The sequence below is a fragment of the Astyanax mexicanus genome, chromosome 18 (assembly GCF_023375975.1).
Source record: "Astyanax mexicanus isolate ESR-SI-001 chromosome 18, AstMex3_surface, whole genome shotgun sequence".
Lineage (NCBI taxonomy): Eukaryota > Metazoa > Chordata > Actinopteri > Characiformes > Acestrorhamphidae > Astyanax > Astyanax mexicanus.
Genome location: NC_064425.1, coordinates 2,898,103 through 2,919,991, shown reverse-complemented (window position 1 = coordinate 2,919,991; position 21,889 = coordinate 2,898,103). Strand labels below are relative to the sequence as shown.

At 36.6% G+C, this 21,889-nt stretch overlaps 1 protein-coding gene across 2 annotated transcripts in view; it reads right to left on the bottom strand.

Moving 5' to 3' along the window:
* Nucleotides 1-21,889, bottom strand: part of drd2a (dopamine receptor D2a) — a 114,911-nt gene that overhangs the window by 45,149 nt on the left and 47,873 nt on the right. Inside the window, exons 6-8 of one of the 2 annotated variants that reach the window (XR_007425335.1) lie at nucleotides 16,569-16,652; nucleotides 9,706-10,051; nucleotides 5,409-5,894 (exon numbers count right to left, since the gene is read on the bottom strand). Coding sequence is in view for 1 of the 2 variants with exons in the window: in XM_022675103.2 (XP_022530824.2) it covers nucleotides 5,707-5,894; nucleotides 9,706-10,051; nucleotides 16,569-16,652 (618 nt within the window). In the remaining variant the exon portion in view is untranslated. Of the gene's footprint in view, nucleotides 1-461; nucleotides 5,895-9,705; nucleotides 10,052-16,568; nucleotides 16,653-21,889 lie in introns of those variants that run through there. The other variant, XM_022675103.2, reaches the window with a different exon arrangement.

Below are 21,889 nucleotides of genomic sequence, written 5' to 3'. Positions count from 1 at the left end.
TCTGTTGGGTGGCATAGCGCTAACGGTTAGCCACTAATGCTAATGCTGCAGAATCCAGTAGCAGAATTAGCAGAAATCTGTAAATCTAAGTTTACTGTAAATAAACAGAAGCGCTTTACTCACCCAAATAAACAGTTTTCAGGAGAGAAATCTGTGTAGATTAACATCCAGCACTCGCTTAACTTATAGTTTTGTTTATGTAGCTTAGCTTTACATCTACTCTGCTGAATTAGAAGAAAAACATGATGACACTCCTGTTCCTTACTAGTGTTACATAATGTGCCTTATAATCCGGTGCTCTCTATAGTGCAAACAATATGGTAACAAAGATTAAACCCTGTAACAAACATTTAATCCTGTAGTGTGGGCCAGGCATTAGTGTGATGAACAAACAGTTCACCATAGAACCAAATGATGATATGCAGTCATTTTTTCTTCATATTATATAATTTATTCCATGATTACATGATTTATCTTTTACAGATTTTACAGATTAATTTGATCAGCTTCTGTCAAAGTGCAACATACAGCTTCATGAGAACATAACATGCGCTACGTCATCACAGCAGGCTTAACACATTCAACAGATGCCGTATTTAAACTAAATGAATAAATCAATAAAAAAGCATGAAAAGCTTAAGAAAGCAAATGTTAAGTTAGAACTGCGTGGCTGGTTTTTTTTTTTTTTGCAGACTCGGTTGATGAAAAGCTCCAGTGGTCTTTACATCACTTCTCTTGGCTTCTTCCAAGCATTAAACACCTTAATCTCCACCGTGATGCTCGAGACAGAATGATCAGCTGTACTACAGATATGACAATCAGCAGTTTGCTGGAATTCACACTATTGCTTTTAAACAGTGCTGCCGTTCACTTCATTAAAACGATTGTGTGTGGAGGATTCCTGTAATTAGATTTTGATTTGAACAATGCAACCAAACAGGGACATACACTCACCGGCCACTTTATTAGGTACACTAGTACTTGCTAGTATCAGGTTGAACCTGGGCTCTTTTACCTTCAGAACTGCCTTAATCCTTCGTGGCATCGATTCAACAAGCTACTGGAAACGTTCCTCAGAGATTCTCAGATATGACACGGCAGAGATGTTCACAAGTCTTTAGTCATGAGTCTGAGTCAAGTCTCAAGTCTTTGATCACAAGTCTGGGTCAAGTCACAAGTCTTTGGTCACGAGCCCGAGTCAAGTCTCAAGTCTTTGGTCATGAGTCTGAGTGAAGTCTCAAGTCTTTGGTCATGAGTCCCAGTCAAGTTTCAAGTCTTTGGTCACGAGTCCCAGTCAAGTTTCAAGTCTTTGGTCACGAGCCCGAGTCAAGTCTCAAGTCTTTGGCCACGAATCTGAGTCAAGTCTTAAGTCTTTGGCCACGAATCTGAGTCAAGTTTCAAGTCTTTGGTCACGAGTCCGAGTCAAGTTTCAAGTCTTTGGTCACGAGTCCGAGTCAAGTCTCAAGTCTTTGGTCACGAGTCAGAGTCAAGTCTCAAGTCTTTGATCACAAGTCTGAGTTAAGTCTTAAGTCTTTAGTCACGAGTCTGAGTCAAGTCTCAAGTCTTTGGTCACGAGTCAGAGTCAAGTCTCAAGTCTTTGATCACAAGTCTGAGTTAAGTCTTTAGTCACGAGTCTGAGTCAAGTCTCAAGTCTTTGATCACAAGTCTGAGTCAAGTCTCAAGTCTTTGATCACGAGTCCCAGTCAAGTTTCAAGTCTTTGGTCACGAGTCCGAGTCAAGTCTCAAGTCTTTGGTCATGAGTCCGAGTCAAGTCTCAAGTCTTTAGTCATGAGTCTGAGTCAAGTCTCAAGTCTTTGATCACAAGTCTGGGTCAAGTCACAAGTCTTTGGTCACGAGCCCGAGTCAAGTCTCAAGTCTTTGGTCATGAGCCTGAGTCAAGTCTCAAGTCTTTGATCACAAGTCTGGGTCAAGTCACAAGTCTTTGGTCACGAGCCCGAGTCAAGTCACAAGTCTTTGGTCACGAGCCAGAGTCAAGTCTCAAGTCTTTGGTCATGAGTCTGAGTCAAGTCTCAAGTCTTTAGTCACGAGTCTGAGTCAAGTCTCAAGTCTTTGGTCACAAGTCTGGGTCAAGTCTCAAGTCTTTGGTCATGAGTCCGAGTCAAGTCTCAAGTCTTTAGTCATGAGTCTGAGTCAAGTCTCAAGTCTTTGATCACAAGTCTGGGTCAAGTCACAAGTCTTTGGTCACGAGCCCGAGTCAAGTCTCAAGTCTTTGGTCATGAGTCTGAGTCAAGTCTCAAGTCTTTGATCACGAGTCCCAGTCAAGTTTCAAGTCTTTGGTCACGAGTCCGAGTCAAGTCTCAAGTCTTTGGTCACGAGTCCGAGTCAAGTCTCAAGTCTTTGGTCACGAGTCAGAGTCAAGTCTCAAGTCTTTGATCACAAGTCTGAGTTAAGTCTTAAGTCTTTAGTCACGAGTCTGAGTCAAGTCTCAAGTCTTTGATCACAAGTCTGAGTTAAGTCTTAAGTCTTTAGTCACGAGTCTGAGTCAAGTCTCAAGTCTTTGGTCAAGAGTCACGTCTCTCTCTGATGCTCGGTTTGAACTGCAGCAGATCTTCTACATGCCTAAATGCATTGAGTTGCTGCCATGTGATTGGCTGATTCAACATTTGCTTTAACAAACAGTTGGACAGCTGTATCTAGTAAAGTGGCGGGTGAGTGTATATAAATAATAATCTGCATTTTTTTAAGCTTCAGCACATTTGTTTTGCAGCTTAAAAAATAAAACATTCATTCTTATTAAGCATTACACTGCTGTATGTTAACACCGGCATGAAAACTGCATTATGATCGAAATTTACTTTACTTTCATCTGATTGCTTGAGTAAAAATAAAAAAATAAATTAGCAATACTGTCGAGTTTAGCTATCATCCATTCATTTATCTTTATTAAAAGAGGAGAGAGAATTCCACTGATTTAGTTTTTTACAAAAAATGGCCAATCCAGACAAAACTACAGACTTAACATTTTTCATAATGGGAATAAAAAAGCTCTAAAAGTTGGTAACAAAATATACAGGCATGATATTACATGGTATTACTTTCTATCCATCTATTCAGTGCAAAATCTCTATAAAATATATAGCTAAAAAATCAAAATCACAAAAAAATAAAGACATGATAATAATGTAGATGGAAACAGATCCTCTTGAATCTGCATTTTCCTGCAGTTTGGTTTGTAGGAGTTTGTAAAATGGAACAGTGATTTTAACCCTCATTAAATGGGCCACTGGCCACACCTTCTGCTGTCCCTCTACTGAATTTACCATAAACAGCTCTGGAAAAAAATGAAGAGAGCACTTCAGTTTCTGAATCAGTTTCTCTGATTTTGCTATTTATAGGTTTAAATTTGAGTAAAATGAACATTGTTGTTTTATTCTATAAACTACAGACAACATTTCTCCCAAATTCCAAATAAAAATATTCTCATTTAGAGCATTTATTTACAGAAAATAACAAAAATGAGAAATGGCTCAAATAACAAAAAAGATGCAGAGCTTTCAGACCTCAAATAATGCAAAAAAAAAAAACAAGTTTATATTCATAAAGTTTTAAGAGTTGAGAAATCAATATTTGATAGAATAACCTTGGTGTTTTTTAATCACAGTTTTTATGCATCTTGGCATCATGTTCTCCTCCTCCACCAGTCTTACACACTGCTTTTGGATAACTTTATGCTGCTTTACTCCTGGTGTAAAAATTCAAGCTGTTCAGTTTGGTGGTTTGATGGCTTGTGATCATCCATCTTCCTCTTGATTATATTCCAGAGGTTTTCAATTTGGTAAAATCAGAGAAACTCATCATTTCTAAGTGCTCTCTTATTTTTTTTCCAGAGCTGTATCACATCTTCAAGCATGTAACATCAACAACTTTAGACAGTTTAACGTAACAGTAGTAAAGTAAAGAAGTTTTTTAAATAAATTTAGAACAAATGATCCAGTTTTATTACTTTGAATGTATGAGCGCATATGAAAGTGACTAAAATCTGATTTGGAAAAATCGGATTTGACATGTTCACACAGCCATGAAAAAAAAAAAATCAGATCTGAGCCACATTGAGCAAAAAAAACAGATTTGAGTCACCTCAGCCTGGTAATTGTGAACTCTCAACTGAACATAACATCTACTTAAATATTTTTAAAGGGTTTGTAATCAACAAAAAAATATAGCATGTGAAAAACTTAACAATTTTAATTATTAATATTAATTATTTTAATTATTAATAATGTTCCAGAGGTTTAAATAGCTGGAGTCAAATTTACCCCAAGGATAAATGAATTTTCATGTAACAGGAGGGTTAAATTATAAAAGGTATAGTAGTTTTTAAATAAAATCATTTTGACAAAAACAACTTTATAAGAAAAAATAATGTGAAAATACATATATGAGGGAATCTTAGTGGTTTTTAAGAGTAAATAGTACTGTATATAGTAGCTTAGACCATATATAGTACATAGTACAGGGTTCAGACATTTTTTAACCAATAAATGTCCATGTTTTTTTCATGATTTTTCCATGCCTTCAAGGCCAGTTTTCATGACCATATATATGACCTTATTAAACTAGAATCGAAATTGATCAAAGTAGGCTTAAATTAATCTGACAATCTTTTATAATAAAAAGTGTGTCAGATCCTGAGGGCTCTATTTCTTAGGGCTAAATTACTGTATTAGCTCTGAGTTGATATATTTGTAGCTCAAAATAGATTTTCTCCATCGATAAACTGAAACACAAAGATTTCTAGACCAGATTTTCATGTTTTTCATGACCGTACAAAGCCTAATAGTATATAGTAAATAAAATATTCTGTAACACAATTCTCTGGAATGGCACATTTCATATTTTGTTTGCATCCTATTGATAATGCGTTAATTGTGAGAAATCAGTGGAATTCCCGTTTCACAGATACTGCCTTAAAAAAGTAAAACACAGCATGGATTCATTGCTTGGCTGTGATATACAGGTGTTGGAGAATGAAACTGAAACACCTGGTTTTAGAGCACAATAATTGATTGTGGTGACGGACAGTTCTGGTGGAAACAGGAGAGTTGAGGTGCACATTGAATTCTGCGTGATTTGATCAGCCGTGGTTTTATGTTTTTTTATGGATACAATCCGGGTTATCACCCGAACATCCCTTTCAGACAACTTCCTCTTACAGTGTCCACAGTTAATCCTGTTGGATGTGGTTGGTTCTTCTTGGTGGTATGCTGACATTACCCTGGATACCGTGGCTCTTGATGCATCACAAAGACTTGCTGTCTTGGTCACAGATGCTCCAGCAAGACGTGGACCAACAATTTGTCCTCTTTTGAACTCTGGTATGTCTCCCATAATGTTGTGTGCATTGCAATATTTAGAGCAGAACTGTGCTCTTACTCTGCTAATTGAACCTTCACACTCTGCTCTTACTGGTGCAATGTGCAATTAATGAAGATTGAACACCAGGCTGCTCCAATTTAGGCATGAAACCTAAAATCCCACACTAAAATGATGACAGGTGTTTCAGTTTCATTGTCCAACCCCTGTATGTGTGTCTTATTTGTTGCCCATTATGACTTAATGATTAGGTTTATAATACATACATCGCTTTATGTACATTCGTCTCGCTCTCTTTCTGTGCTCCACACAGCTTTGGTCCAGCGTCTCTAACGTAGAGTCCCTCAGAGAAGAGCTTTTCCCGGGCTCCTCTCAGCAGTGCAGGATCTTAATGAAAGCTTTGCGGAACTCGATGTTGAAGGTGGTGTAAATGATGGGGTTCACAGCGCTGTTGACGTAACCCAGCCAGGTGAAGGCTGTGTAGAGTTCTGCTGGGACGTTGTAGTAAGTGTTCACTATGTGCGTGATGAAGAACGGCAGCCAGCAAATGATGAAGACACCTTAAAGAGACAAAACAGGGGAGAGAACCTGAGTTATCTTATTTAAGGATGCAACCAATAATTGGTAACCAAAATTATTTAACTGAAAATGCTAAAAACAATTGCACTTTCAGTGTTTAAACGAAAGATTATTGTTAACAGTTGTAACTTGGATTTAGCCTTTGTTTGTTTACCAAAATACTGACGATAATTCTGCCTTTAGCACTGCTGTGGTAAATACATGGTCGGAATAGCACTACTGAGGTAGATTTCTAGTTAGAATATCAATACTGAGGAACGTTTCTAGTTAGAACACCACTACTGATGTACATTTCTGGTTAGAAAAGCACGAATGAGGTGCATTTCTAGTTAGAACAGCACTACTGAGGTACATTTTTGATTACAATATCAATACTGAGGAACATATCTAGACAGAATAACACTACTGAGGTAAATTTCTAGTTAGAACGTCACTGCTGAAGAACGTTTCTGGTTAGAACAGCCCTGTTGAGGAATGTGTCTGGTTAAAATAGTTCTGCTGAGGTACATTACTAGTTAGAATAGCACTACTGAGGTACATTTATATTTACAACAACACTACTGAGGTACATTTCTGTTTAGAATATCACTATTGAGGCACATTTCTAGTTAGAACACCACTACTGACATACATTTCTGGTTAGAAAAGGACTAATGAGGTGCATTTCTAGTTTGAACAGCACTACTGAGGTACATTTTTGATTACAATACCAATACTGAGGAACATATCTAGATAGAATAACACTACTGAGGTAAATTTCTAGTTAGAGCATCACTGCTGAAGAACGTTTCTGTTTAGAACAGCACTGTTGAGGAATGTGTCTGGTTAAAATAGTTCTGCTGAGGTACATTTCTAGTTAGAATAGCACTGCTGAGGTACATTTCTATTTAGAACAGCATTACTGAGGTACATTTCTGTTTAGAATATCACTATTGAGGCACATTTCTAGTTAGAATAACACTACTGAGGTAAATTTCTAGTTAGAATAACACCACTAAGGTTCATTTCTACTTAGAATAGCACCACTAAGGTACATTTCTAGTTAGAACAGCACTGCTGAGGAACATTTCTAGTTAGGAAAGCACTACTGAGGTACATTTCTTAGCACTGCTGAGGAACGTTACTGGTTAGAACACCACTACTGACAAACATTTCTGGATAGAAAAGCATTAATAAGATGCATTTCTAGTTAGAACAGCACTACCGAGGTACATTTTTGATTACAATATCAATACTGAGGAACATATCTAGACAGAATAACACTACTGAGGTAAATTTCTAGTTAGAACGTCACTGCTGAGGAACGTTTCTGGTTAGAACAGCCCTGTTGAGAAATGTGTCTGGTTAAAATAGTTCTGCTGAGGTACATTACTAGTTAGAATAGCACTACTGAGGTACATTTATATTTACAACAACACTACTGAGGTACATTTCTGTTTAGAATATCACTATTGAGGCACATTTCTAGTTAGAACACCACTACTGACATACATTTCTGGTTAGAAAAGGACTAATGAGGTGCATTTCTAGTTTGAACAGCACTACTGAGGTACATTTTTGATTACAATACCAATACTGAGGAACATATCTAGATAGAATAACACTACTGAGGTAAATTTCTAGTTAGAGCATCACTGCTGAAGAACGTTTCTGTTTAGAACAGCACTGTTGAGGAATGTGTCTGGTTAAAATAGTTCTGCTGAGGTACATTTCTAGTTAGAATAGCACTGCTGAGGTACATTTCTATTTAGAACAGCATTACTGAGGTACATTTCTGTTTAGAATATCACTATTGAGGCACATTTCTAGTTAGAATAACACTACTGAGGTAAATTTCTAGTTAGAATAACACCACTAAGGTTCATTTCTACTTAGAATAGCACCACTAAGGTACATTTCTAGTTAGAACAGCACTGCTGAGGAACATTTCTAGTTAGGAAAGCACTACTGAGGTACATTTCTTAGCACTGCTGAGGAACGTTACTGGTTAGAACACCACTACTGACAAACATTTCTGGATAGAAAAGCATTAATAAGATGCATTTCTAGTTAGAACAGCACTACCGAGGTACATTTTTGATTACAATATCAATACTGAGGAACATATCTAGACAGAATAACACTACTGAGGTAAATTTCTAGTTAGAACGTCACTGCTGAGGAACGTTTCTGGTTAGAACAGCCCTGTTGAGAAATGTGTCTGGTTAAAATAGTTCTGCTGAGGTACATTTCTAGTTAGAATAGCACTACTGAGGTACATTTATATTTACAACAGCATTACTGAGGTACATTTCTGTTTAGAATATCACTATTGAGGCACATTTCTAGTTAGAATAACACTACTGAGGTACATTTCTAGTTAGAACACCACTACTGATGTACATTTCTGGTTAGAAAAGGACTATTGAGGCAAATTTCTAGTTAGAATAACACTACTGAGGTAAAATTCTAGTTAGAATAACACCACTAAGGTACTTTTCTAGTTGGACCAGCACTGCTGAGGAACATTTTTAGTTAGAACAGCACTGCTGAGGTACATTTCTAGTTAGAACAGCACTACTGAGGTACATTTTTGATTACAATACCAATACTGAGGAACATATCTAGATAGAATAACACTACTGAGGTAAATTTCTAGTTAGAACATCAATGCTGAGGAACGTTTCTGGTTAGAACAGCACTGTTGAGGAATGTGCCTGGGTAAAATAGTTCTACAGAGGTACATTTCTGGTTAGAAAAGCACTACTGAGGTACATTTCTATTTAGAACAGCACTACTGAGGTACATTTCTGTTTAGAATAACACTACTGAGGTACATATCTAGACAGATTACCAACATTGAGGAACGTTTCTAGTTAGAACACCACTACTGATGTACATTTCTGGTTAGAAAAGCACTAATGAGGTGCATTTCTAGTTAGAACAGCACTACTGAGGTACATTTTTGATTACAATATCAATACTGAGGAACATATCTAGATAGAATAACACTACTGAGGTAAATTTCTACTTAGAACGTCACTGCTGAGGAACGTTTCTGTTTAGAACAGCACTGATGAGGAATGTGTCTGGTTAAAATAGTTCTGCTGAGGTACATTTGTAGTTAGAATAGCACTACTGACGTACATTTCTAGTTAGAATAGCACTATTGAGGTACATTTCTATTTAGAATAACACTACTGAGGTACATTTCTAGTTAGAACAGCACTATTGAGGTACATTTCTATTTAGAATAACACCACTAAGGTACATTTCTAGTTAGAACAACACTGCTGAGGAACATTTTTAGTTAGAACAGCACTGCTGAGGTACATTTCTATTTAGAACAGCATTACTGAGGTACATTTCTGTTTAGAATATCCCTATTGAGGCACATTTCTAGTTAGAATAACACTACTGAGGTAAAATTCTAGTTAGAATAACACCACTAAGGTACATTTCTAGTTAGAACAGCACTGCTGAGGAACATTTTTAGTTAGAACAGCACTGCTGAGGTACATTTCTAGTTAGAAAAGCACTACTGAGGTACATTTCGTGGCACTGCTGAGGAACATTTCTTGGACCATGAATTTACAGAGGTTTTCAATTCAAATCAAAGAAACTCATTGTTTATTTTTTTTACCAGAGCTGTAGAACAACTTCAATTTTACTAAGAAAATCTTAAACAAACTTTGATTAATACGAAAAAATGTGCTCAAACATTTGCATATGATTATATATGATTGTAAATATGATTATATATGATTGTAAATATGATTATATATGATTGTATATATGATGGTTTGTCCTTACCGAGGACGATAGCGAGCATCTGAGTCGCTTTCTTCTCTTTCTGTTGGGAGAATTTGCGCTTGTTGAAGGATTTAACGGAGGACTGGGTTTTGCCGCTGGGGGAGACCTGAGTCTCGAACGCTTTGGTGACTCTGGGGGCGTCGCCGGTGTTCCCGTTCCTGCTGGGTTTGATTGGAGCTTCAGGAACCGTGGGCAGGACCTCCGTCTCGCTGTGGGTGGAGACGAGCAGCAGGCCGTGCTGGCTGGCTCCAGTCTGCTCAAGCGTCCTCTGGTTCAGAGGCTCTGGGTTCGTAACTTCATCCGCCTGGACGTCGTCCGCGTTGTTGACCACCTCCTTTATAAAAATCTGCAAAAAAGAAGAAGTGAAGTGATTGGGTTTGAAATGGAAGAGACGAGTGGATTGTGTTGAGAGTGATTCAGTCAGTTACTTGTGCAACTACTGTATTAAATGCAATTTAATTTTTTTTGTTTAACCACAAAAAAGCCCATGGCAACGTATGTTTGTGTCACAGGATAGACAAAGGGCATGTGCAGAGGGTAAATAAACACAGGGACAGACCAGAAAGATGCAAAAACAGGATTAGACTGTGACAATTTAAATATATTGATTGACATGTTTGATCTTTTATATAACTAGTTCTGATATTATTTCTAGAAATAAATGTTAAAATACAAATTTTGAAATATCTGCTGTACCATTTATGTTACATCTGTATTTAAAAGTTCAATTAATTCAATTAAAAGTTCAATTAATTTAACATATTAAATTTTAGATTGTGTGTCAATATTCAGAACTAGGTCTCTTATGGGTTAACATATTATATTATAATATTATAAAAGTATATGATTAAAGCCACTTTATATAATATCATGGAACATTAACGACATATTTCCTTTTTTGTGGGTTGATCTCTGAACCATTTATATGTAGAAGAATAAAATAAATTTGACTTTATTATAAAATACTGACTTTTTGAATATTTTCAAAAAACATCTGCACGTGTTGGATGAACTATTTAGGAATTAAACAGGCATTAAAAAGCCTTATTTTTTTACACAGTTCCCCCATTTCAGCTGACCATAAGTAATCGGGAACATTTTCTGCTCTGTTGTTTCCTCTCCAGCTGTGTTGTTGCATCATTGATTCGTGCATAAAGGAGGAAACAAAAAAGTTTAGAGATGAGTGAAGATAAAGCTTCTGCATCTGGATTCTGTTTACGTACATAACAACATATTTTCATTAAATAAGAAATTATTAAATGATCAAAAAAGCATATTATTGTTTTAAGACTGCTCAAATTGACATATATTATTATTTTGAGACACTATATTAGAAATAATTGATTGACATATGCAATATTTAATCCCAGTGAGCACCACTGCATCGAAGATCTTTGTGGGTAGGTCAACTGGAAACCATGGGTTCCATTGGTGCCAAATATGATTCTTAGTAAGTTGAGTCCCAATAACACGTTACAAACCTACCAGAATAAACCTGCCCAAAGCTCATACCCACCTGAAACCCACCAAACCTATGTTTCACCTGTGTGTCCTCCATGTTGGCTAGGATGTAGTGAAGCCAGAATATAGACAATATAGACCTTTTATCTTATTTGCACTTGTACAGTTGATGATAAATTGGAGCTAGATTATGCACAGTAGACAAACACCCAAAATAGAGCTTAGATTCTCTGTTTTTTAATGCTATATTTTTTTTATATAAACCTATGGTGTGAAAATCACAATATAGTAAAGTAACAAATCAAACTATGTTCTAAACAAAAGTTGCACAAGTTAGAATGTTATAATCACGCAGCTCTGGGGATCACGTGAGCTCCTCTACTTGACTTTCGCATCTGCAGCTCTGTTTGTGGTTGTTCTTCAAAAAGATGCAATGTTAACTAGAAAAGGTAAAGTTCGTGAACGAACTTTAAGTTGGCTTGGAAAAGAACACTAATAACGTTAAAAAGTTAAAATGGTTGCTAAGCTTTTTCCGTCTGAAGAGTGTGAAGAGTCGTTGATATGCTGTTAACTTTTGGCTAAACGCTAAATGCCAAAAACGCTGAAATCTAAAAACATTTGGTTAAACGCTGAAATCTAAAAACATTTGGTTAAACGCTGAAATCTAAAAACGTTTGATTAAACGTTGAAATATAAAAACGTTTGATTAAATGCTGAAATCTATAAACGTTTGGTTAAACACTGAAATCTAAAAACATATGGTTAAACGCTGAAATCTAAAAACGTTTGGTTAAACGCTGAAATCTAAAATCGTTTGATTAAACGCTGAAATCTAAAAACGTTTGATTAAACGCTGAAATCTAAAAACATTTGGTTAAACGCTGAAATCTATAAACGTTTGTTTAAATGCTGAAATCTATAAACGTTTGTTTAAATGCTGAAATCGTAAAACTTTTGGTTAAACTTTTGATTGCTAATGTGTTGCTAGGCGGTTGCTATAATTTCTGAAGTGGTTGCTAAGCTGTTGCTAGGCAGTTGCTAATGTTTTCCAGGTGGTTGCTAAGCTGTTGCTAACTGGTTGCTAGGCAATTGCTAACATATACCAGGTGGTTGCTAGGTGGTTGCTAGGGTGTTGCTAGGTTGTTGCTAAGGTGTTGCTATGGTATCCGGGGTGGTTGCTAAGATGTTGCTAGGTGGTTGCTAACGTGTTGCTAGGTGGTTGCTAAGGTGTTGCTATGGTATCCAGGGTGGTTGCTAATGTGTTGCTAGGTGGTTGCTTTTCCAAGCCAACTTAATTAACATTATTTTCAACAGATTTCACTTATTCTAACAGCCCAAAAAAAGTTTTTAAAAAGCTCTACTTACTGAAATAATTTTGGGTTTAAATCGGGCTTGGGCTCATAATGACAGTTTATGGTTTATTTTACTAACACTGATATTACAAATAAATATGCTCTAAAAGTGGAGTTATGTACATTACATTACATTACATTACATTTGGCAGACGCTTTTGTCCGAAGCACCTTACAATAGTGAAGTACAAAAGTAATAGAAGTTAAAGGTAAAACATTTTTAGACAGGGCTTAAAGGAGGTCAAACGGAAATAAAGGGATAGAGGAGTGAAGGAGGGGAAGAAGGAAATGAGGTTAGAAGTAGTTAGTGTGTTAGAGGTGTTAGGAGAGTAAGTGCTCTTTGAAGAGCTCTGTCTTCAGGAGTTTCTTAAAGATAGTGAGAGATTCTCCTGATCTGGTCGTAGAAGGTAGTTAGTTAGAGGTGTTAGGAGAGTAAGTGCTCTTTGAAGAGCTCTGTCTTCAGGAGTTTATTAAAGATAGCGAGAGATTCTCCTGATCTGGTAGTGGAAGGTAGTTAGTTAGAGGTGTTAGGAGAGTAAGTGCTCTTTGAAGAGCTCAGTCTTCAGGAGTTTATTAAAGATAGTGAGAGATTCTCCTGATCTGGTAGTGGAAGGTAGTTAGTTAGAGGTGTTAGGAGAGTAAGTGCTCTTTGAAGAGCTCTGTCTTCAGGAGTTTATTAAAGATAGTGAGAGATTCTCCTGATCTGGTCGTAGAAGGTAGTTAGTTAGCGGTGTTAGGAGAGTAAGTGCTCTTTGAAGAGCTCTGTCTTCAGGAGTTTATTAAAGATAGCGAGAGATTCTCCTGATCTGGTAGTGGAAGGTAGTTTGTTCCACCATTGGGGAACTCTGTATGAGAACAGTCTGGATTGCTTTGTGTGAGTGTTTGGTAAAGCGAGGCGACGTTCACTGGAGGAGCGCAGCGGCCGGGAGGTAGCGTAAGCCTTCAGGAGTGAGTGTAAGTAGGAAGGAGCTGTTCTGTATCACCTTGTAGGCGATTGTAAGAGTTTTGAATTTGGTGCGAGCATCAACTGGTAGCCAATGGAGCTCAATGAGCAGTGGGGTGACATGTGCCCGTTTTGGCTGGTTGAAGACCAGACGTGCTGCTGGATTCTGGATCTGGATATGTATATAACTTAGTTTTGGGAGATTGATCCACGCCCTTCCTCCTCCCTTTATAAATTGTAACTTCCTCTCTAGCTGTGTGTCGAACAACCTCGCACCCATCTCCTCCCCATCTTCCTCCTTTCATTTCTTGATTTCTATTTCTGCCTCTCTTTTACAGTGAAGCTGCCCCGAACTTCATCCCAAATACTCTGAGTTTGCCCCCCTCTATTCTTCTTCTCTGTTCAGTCAATTGCGTGGGAACAATACTAGCAAACTGCACAAAAAATGTACAGCACTTAAATAGAAAAATCAGACGTTCTTATAATATAGTATTTTATGAAATCTGGCAACCGTTTGTTTACTATATCAGGGACATTTCACTGGATCAGATATAGAAAATATACAGACTTATTATTTAATTATTTAATTATATATAACTGCTCTTTTCTTTCTTTTAATGCCATATCATGCTATTTCTGTTTCTTTTTCTCTCTTTAATGTTTGCTCGACATGTGTTCCTATTTGTGTTATGTTTATAAACTTTAAAATCTAAATGAAAATAATAAATAATGAAAAAATAAAAATTATAAAAAATAAAAATAATAAATACCTACCAGAGAAGGTAGAACGGCCCTCCCTCTCCCTCATCATTCAGCACAATGATGGTAATCACAAGAAAACACATTTGTCTGGCTTCATGTAGCCTTTACCCTCCTGATACTGGTCACATTGTGCTGTAGGAGGAGTCTTAGCTAATTAGTTTAAACTAAAAATATGAGTTAAATTAAGGATAGTCATAAATATGCATTAATTTCCCCATAATTCATAAATATGCTCTGAGATAGAGACCAGATAGAGACCAGTTTCCTAAATACTACATAAAGCGTCTGTAGACTTCTGGGACTATAAGCGGATATGAAATATACAACATGAAAGTTACTCAGAGAATGATGGACAGAGGGAAGTGGAAGTGTCTCGCTGGTCTTTAGAGATGATGAGAAAGTGCTTTACGACAGCAGGATCCAGTCTGAATTCTCACAATCACTCATAACAACAGCAGGAGCTTCATCCTGCAGCCCCGTACAGCAGGACAGTAACAGAACGTGCTGCTAAAGCAGCTACTCAGCTTTTTACAGCCAAAAAAGTGTCAGTCAGCTGACCTGAACCCCCAGCCAATCCACTGATTCCACACTGAGGATACGACTGAGAGAGAGAGAAAGCTGTACTGCAGGACTGGAGATACCAGCTTCTGCTACAGACTTCAGCCAGGCATTAAACCAGTGAACATGATCATATTTCACTATCAAATTAAAAGTATCTGATTAATTAATTACATTCAGTTAATTACAGCCCTTATAGTTTTAAAACCTGTTTAATCTCTGCTTCATTCCACTAGATTAAAGCTTTGTGTGAATAACAAAGAGTACTGGGTGATTTCATCTCAAATTAATATCACGTTTAATTAAACATTTTACCTTGATAAAGATAAATTAAAGTTAATTTTTATATTCATTGATAGTTAATCAGCAGCAGCAGGTTCATGGCTTATTCTCAACCATGTATAAAATACAAACTTTGAGTAAATATATATATATATATATATAGCTCTGGAGAAAATAAGAGACCGCTTAAAAATTATGAGTTTCTCTGATTTTACAGAATTGATTATATTATGATATATTGTGATCACAAACCATCAAACCAAACTGAACTGCTTGAATTTTTGCACCAGGAGTAAAGCAGCACAAAGTTATCCAAAAGCAGTGTGTAAGACTGGTGGAGGAGAACATGATGACAAGATGCATGAAAACTGTGATTAAAAACCAACCAGGATTATTCCACCAAATATTGATTTCTGAACTCTTAAAAAGTTTTCTTTGCATTATTTGAGGTCTGAAAGCTCTGCATCTTTTTTTTTTTAGCCATTTCTCATTTTCTGCAAATAAATGCTCTAAATGATGATATTTTTAATTGAAATTTGGGAGAAATGTTGTCTGTAGTTTATAGAATAAAACAACAATGTTCATTTTACTCAAACATAAACCTATAAATAGCTAAATCAGAGAAACTGATTCAGAAACTGAAGTGCTCTCTTAATTTTTTCCAGAGCTGTATATAAAAATATTTTAATATTCAATTATTAAAGTGTCTGCTGATTAGAAGATTGTTGATTATGACTGACTGCTGATTAAGTGATTAGTAGTGTGTGTGTGTGTGTGTGTGTGTGTGTGATCTTTACCAGCATATTGTAGCAGTCCTGATGCTGTCAGTCTGCCTGCTCTCGACTATGAATTCTCAACAGATGGCATTCCCTCTCCCCAAGCTTCTGATTGCTTACACCTGTCTGTCTTTGTATAAATACCCCTCTGTTTCTGTTGTTTCCTCGCCGGGTATTGAATCTATTTTTCTATCTCTTCTATTCTACTAAGCGTTTTTTTTTTTTGCTTTTTTGTTTCCAATCTTTACTGATCTATTTTTTGTGTTTTTCGACTACTCTTTTGCCTTGCTCTTTCCACCATTTGTTCACCATGGCGAACCTTATTTGTATTCGGGACAAGAAAGAAAACCACATAAAAAAGTTGGGGGATATGTGGGGACGTATCTGCTCCATCCTTTATTTTACACCATAAAAACTAATCACGTTCTGCTCTCATTACATCATAGTTATTGCTTCATTCCCAATTTAGTGTGATGGAATACCAAAAGCGAAAAACAACCAATGACTTCCTGCAGAATCTAGCCGCTGATTTTAAAGGACAGAACACACTCATCTAAATAAACACCAATTTCACCAATAAACATCCTAAATTTCCTGACGTTGTAATAAAAACCCTCAGGTGGCGTTTGAGAGTGAAGGCAGATGGGAAAGGGTGAAGAGCTTCCTGTGAAAGAAAAGACTCCCCGGAGAGAGTTATCATCAGAAAGAGAGGACAGAAATCTGACATACCACATTTTTGTTATTAACTGGGAAATTCCCGTTGGACTTGACGATGACGGTGCACAGCTTCACATCATCAGGGTGAGTGCATTTCTGAAACAGAGGAGAGAGAGTAGAGTACGGTCACCAGCCGGAGGGCAAAGAGCTGAACCTTTCTTATACAACTGCTTTAATAGCTTAGAGAACTTTGATGAGAAAAAGAAATGGCTAAAGTTAAAGCTAAAGCCGTTAGCTTCTGCAACCTAAGGGAAATGCTAGTCCTTAATCTTAATCTTAGTCTGCCAGCTCTGGACTTTCCTGACTCCACTGATCATGTGACATTCCGGCGTTCCCACTCTCCGTATTTCTGATTGTTTCCACCTGTCCTCCTGTCTATATACAGCTCGGGGAAAAACAATTAAGAGAGCTCTTTTACAGTTTCTGAATCAGTTTCTCTAAATTTTGCTATTTATAGGTTTATGTTTGAGTAAAATGAACATTGTTGTTTTATTCTAAAAACTACAGACAACATTTCTCCCAAATTCTAAATAAAATATTCTCATTTAGAGCATTTATTTGAAATAACAATAATGCAAAAAACATTTTTACACACTGTTTTTGGATAAATGTATGTAACTCCTGGTGTAAAAAAAAATTCAAGCAGTTTGATGGTTTGTGATCATCCATATTCCTCTTTAATATATTCCAGAGGTTTTTAATTTGGTAAAATTAAAGAAACTTAACACTTTTAGTGGTCTCATATTTTTTTTTTTACAGAGCTGTATATATACCACTCTGGTTGCTCTACTGGTTGCAGAGTATTGAATCTAGGTTTCTTTTGTATTTCTGCCTTTTTTAAACTACATGTTGGTCTTTAAAAAGTAATAAAGTAGTGAAACATTAAAAAAAGTTTAAACATGTATTTTTTTGTATGAAAAACGAGTGAATTATCCTAATTGAAGCATTACCTGTTAGAGGTAAAGTACACCATTGCACTAAATATTTAGTGAACATTTAGAAATTAAATATTGAGTAAGTAATTAAATATTCACACTGATTGTTTAGGTTTTTTTGGTTTTAGACATCTTTTGGATAATTAAACATGCACCGGGTCAACACAATTGCTGTTCTTGATAAATGAACATAATAAAAGGGTTAAATATTATCCTTTGCTCAGTTATTGCAAATATAATCAATATTTTCTCTGATCATTTTTTTTCACCCCTACAGATTAAAGGAAATAAACAGTTCTTAGATTTGGTCTGAATTTTTACTCTTTTGAAGCCTTTTCTGTCAATTTAACCCTTGTGTGGTGTTCTTGAGTTTAATTCATTTTCTTTTACATTTTATTAAAAACTAATAAAAAAAGAGTAGCACTTTTTAAAAGAAATGTAACATAAGAAAGGTAAAGGGCAAATTTTAACCATGTAAGCTGTTTATATTGCTTGCAATGTAGGTGAAGCGAGCATGTGTAAAGCATTTTAATGTAAAATTGCTTAATTTTGCTGAATTAAATACAAGAAACACACAAGGGTAATAACAGAGGGTTTTTATCAGAAGCAAAGCTGTTTGCTTGAACAAAATCAAATCCCATCAGTCCAATCAGTGAGCTTGTTTACACCTTGCATTAGCATGTATTACATCTTCAGATTCCATTTACATTTCCTGCTGAAATGTGTCCCCAGTGACCCAATTTGAATTTTCCACTTTAAAACACATTAACAGGTGAGTAATGTCCGTGTTACTTCTGCTGACCTGATCGAAACCTGATTTCTCACTGGCTACCAGAGCGTGTTAATTATGGGCTGTCAGATACTGAACAAACCTCTTTAAAACAGGCGGAGAATTAACCCCTCAGATTCTGTCCAGCACTCTCTAGATACATGTCTCTATATATATATATACAAGGGTTGGACAATGAAACTGAAACACCTGGTTTTAGAGCACAATAATTGATTGTGGTGACGGACAGTTCTGGTGGAAACAGGAGAGTTGAGGTGCACATTGAATTCTGCGTGATTTGATCAGCCGTGGTTTTATATTTATTGGATACAATCCGGGTTAGCACCCGAACATCCCTTTCAGACAGCTTCCTCTTACAGCATCCACAGTTAATCCTGTTGGATGTGGTTGGTGCTTCTTGGTGGTATGCTGACGTTACCCTGGATACCGTGTCTCTTGATGCATCACAAAGACTTGCTGTCTTGGTCACAGATGCTCCAGCAAGACGTGCACCAACAATTTGTCCTCTTTTGAACTCTGGTATGTCACCCATAATGTTGTGTGCATTGTAATATTTAGAGCAGAACTGTGCTCTTACCCTGCTAATTGAACCTTCACACTCTGCTCTTACTGGTGCAATGTGCAATTAATGAAGATTGAACACCAGGCTGCTCCAATTTAGTCATGAAACCTAAAATCCCACACTAAAATGATGATGGGTGTTTCAGTTTCATTGTCCAACCCCTGTATGTATCTGTAACTGTATGCGGATAAACTAACATAAAAAACACATTCCATAAACACTTTTGTTGAACGTGGTCAAGACCCGTATCTGCTTTATGTAATCCGATCAGAATCTGATCACCACGCCTCCTGGGTGTATTTACAGCAATAAAGCACTTTCACAGTATAGCACAGCTGTTATACTGTCTAAAAATAAGAGCACCTAAAAATTATGATTTTCTTTGATTTTACCAAATTGAAAAACTCTGGAATTTAATCAAGAGGAAGATGGATGATCACAAACCATCAAACCACCAAACTGAACTGCTTGAATTTTTGCACCAGGAGTAAAGCAGCATAAAGTTATCCAAAAGCAGTGTGTAAGACTGGTGGAGGAGAACATGATGCCAAGATGCATGAAAAAAAAACTGTGATTAAAAACCAGGATTATTCCACCAAATATTGATTTCTGAACTCTTAAAACTTTATGAATATGAACTTGTTTGTTTTCTTTGCATTATTTGAGGTCTGAAAGCTCTGCGTCTTTTTTTTTGTTATTTCAGCCATTTCTCATTTTCTGCAAATAAATGCTCTAAATGAGAATATTTTTAATTGGAATTTGGGAGAAATGTTGTCTGTAGTTTATAGAATAAAACAACAATGTTCATTTTACTCAAACATAAACCTATAAATAGCAAAATCAGAGAAACTGATTCAGAAACTGAAGCGCTCTCTTCATTTTTTCCAGAGCTGTACTTCATTATATTACTTAAGCACTAATGTTGCTTATCTATACTTTACTGGGGTAATTCTTTTCAGACGGCTTTTTACTTCTACTTTTTACATTTTCACACAATTATCTGAACTTTCTACTCCTTACATTTTAAAAATATTCTCATTACTCCTATTTAATTTCAGCTGGTTTTCTTTCCGTTTTTTTTACATTCAATAAAACCCCTATCCAGATGATTCTCTCCATCCAATTAGAGTGAATCTGAGTGTGATTGGATGTAGAAAAGTATAAACACATATTGGTTATATGAAATAGTTGAAATAACAAAACGATGCAGAGCTTTCAGACCTCAAATAATGCAAAGAAAACAAGTTCATATTCATAAATTTTTAAGAGTTAAGAAATCAATATTTGGTGGAATAACCCTGGTTGGTTTTAATCACAGTTTTCATGCATCTTGGCATCATGTTCTCCTCCACCAGTCTTACACACTGCTTTTGGATAACTTTATGCTACTTTACTCCTGGTGCAAAAATTCAAGCAGTTCAGTTTGGTGGTTTGATGGCTTGTGATCATCCATCTTCCTCTTGATTATATTCCAGAGGTTTTCAATTTAGAAAAATCAAAGAAACTCATAGTTTTTACATGGTCTCACTTATAAATATATGAATAAAATAGACATTGCATAAATGAATGGTACTCTGTATGCATTGAATGTATATGAAAAAAGACTATGTATGTATTTATTTTACATTTTAGTATCTGTATTGTATTGCAACCTGAATTGCAGTGCATTTTAAAAAGTTGAAACCCTATAACATTTCAAATATATATATAGAAATAAAAGACATTTTCCATATTTAGACTCCCATCATTTCCCATTACTTCAGACAGCAGACATGTTCTAGATGATCATCTACATTTTTACATTTTTACATTTTTACTGAGTCTAAGTGCTAAATTACTTCATTAAACTTTAACACGACATGCAATGATCCTGAAACTGTGAGCTTATACAGTATACGCTCTCCATACAAATGAGGCTCAAACATGAGGATGAAACTGGTCGTCTGGGGAAGACGGGGAGACGGGGAGACAGCCAGAAATGACTGATAAGAGAAATTAACTTTACTAATGTATATAAAAATGAGAAACGGCAGCCTGTAGCTCCCTCTTACAGCACTGATCGCTTAATCCAAGCTAAAGGTGGAAAGAACATGCTATTAAAGTTTTATTAAAAAAGTAAATTGAATGTTCTGCATGGCCACATGTGCTCCATACACTGTTCCATTAAACAGATTAAAGATGCGTGAGGATAATAGAAAAACTACATTTCCTGTAGTGCACGTATTGATTTATTTTATGCCCCTTGGATCAATAAGCGAAACAGCCGTTATAGACAGGCTGTGGTCATCACAGGTTATGTACTGGCCTGGATAAGCTGCTATTAATGGTCAGAAGGTTGCCAGATATTCCTCAACCTCTCTGTTCTCTGCATCTTCTGCTCGCTCTAAAACAGGGGTGTCCAAACTACGTGTCCTTTTTTGGAGCGGCCCGCGAGGTATTTTAGAAATAGAATGAAAGTTGGCTCGCTGTTAAGCAGGTTTTTATAATGTGAGATTCAAAGTTTGAACGCTAGGTGTCAGAAACGGGCAAAAGAGTCTAAAAGCGGAGAGAGTGTTCAGTTGTAGCGCAGAAAAACAGGCCAAAGAGTCTAAAAGCGGAGAGGGTGTTCAGTTGTAGCGCAGAAAAACGGGCCAAAGAGTCTAAAAGCAGAGAGAGTGTTCAGTTGTAGCGCAGAAAAACGGGCCAAAGAGTCTAAAAGCCGAGAGAGTGCGCATTTCTAGCGCAGAAAAACGGGCCAAAGATTTTAAAAGCGGAGAGAGTGTGCATTTCTAGCGCAGAAAAACGGGGCAAAAGAGTCTAAAAGCGGAGAGAGTGCGCATTTCTAGTGCAGAAAAATGGGCCAAAGAGTCTAAAAGCGGAGAGAGTGCGCATTTCTAGCGCAAAAAAACGGGCCAAAGAGTCTAAAAGCGGAGAGAGTGCGCATTTCTAGCGCAGAAAAACGGGGCAAAAGAGTCTAAAATCGAAGAGAGTGTGCATTTCTAGCGTAGAAAAACGTGGCAAAAGAGTCTAAAAGCGGAGAGGGTGCGCATTTCTAGTGCAGAAAAAT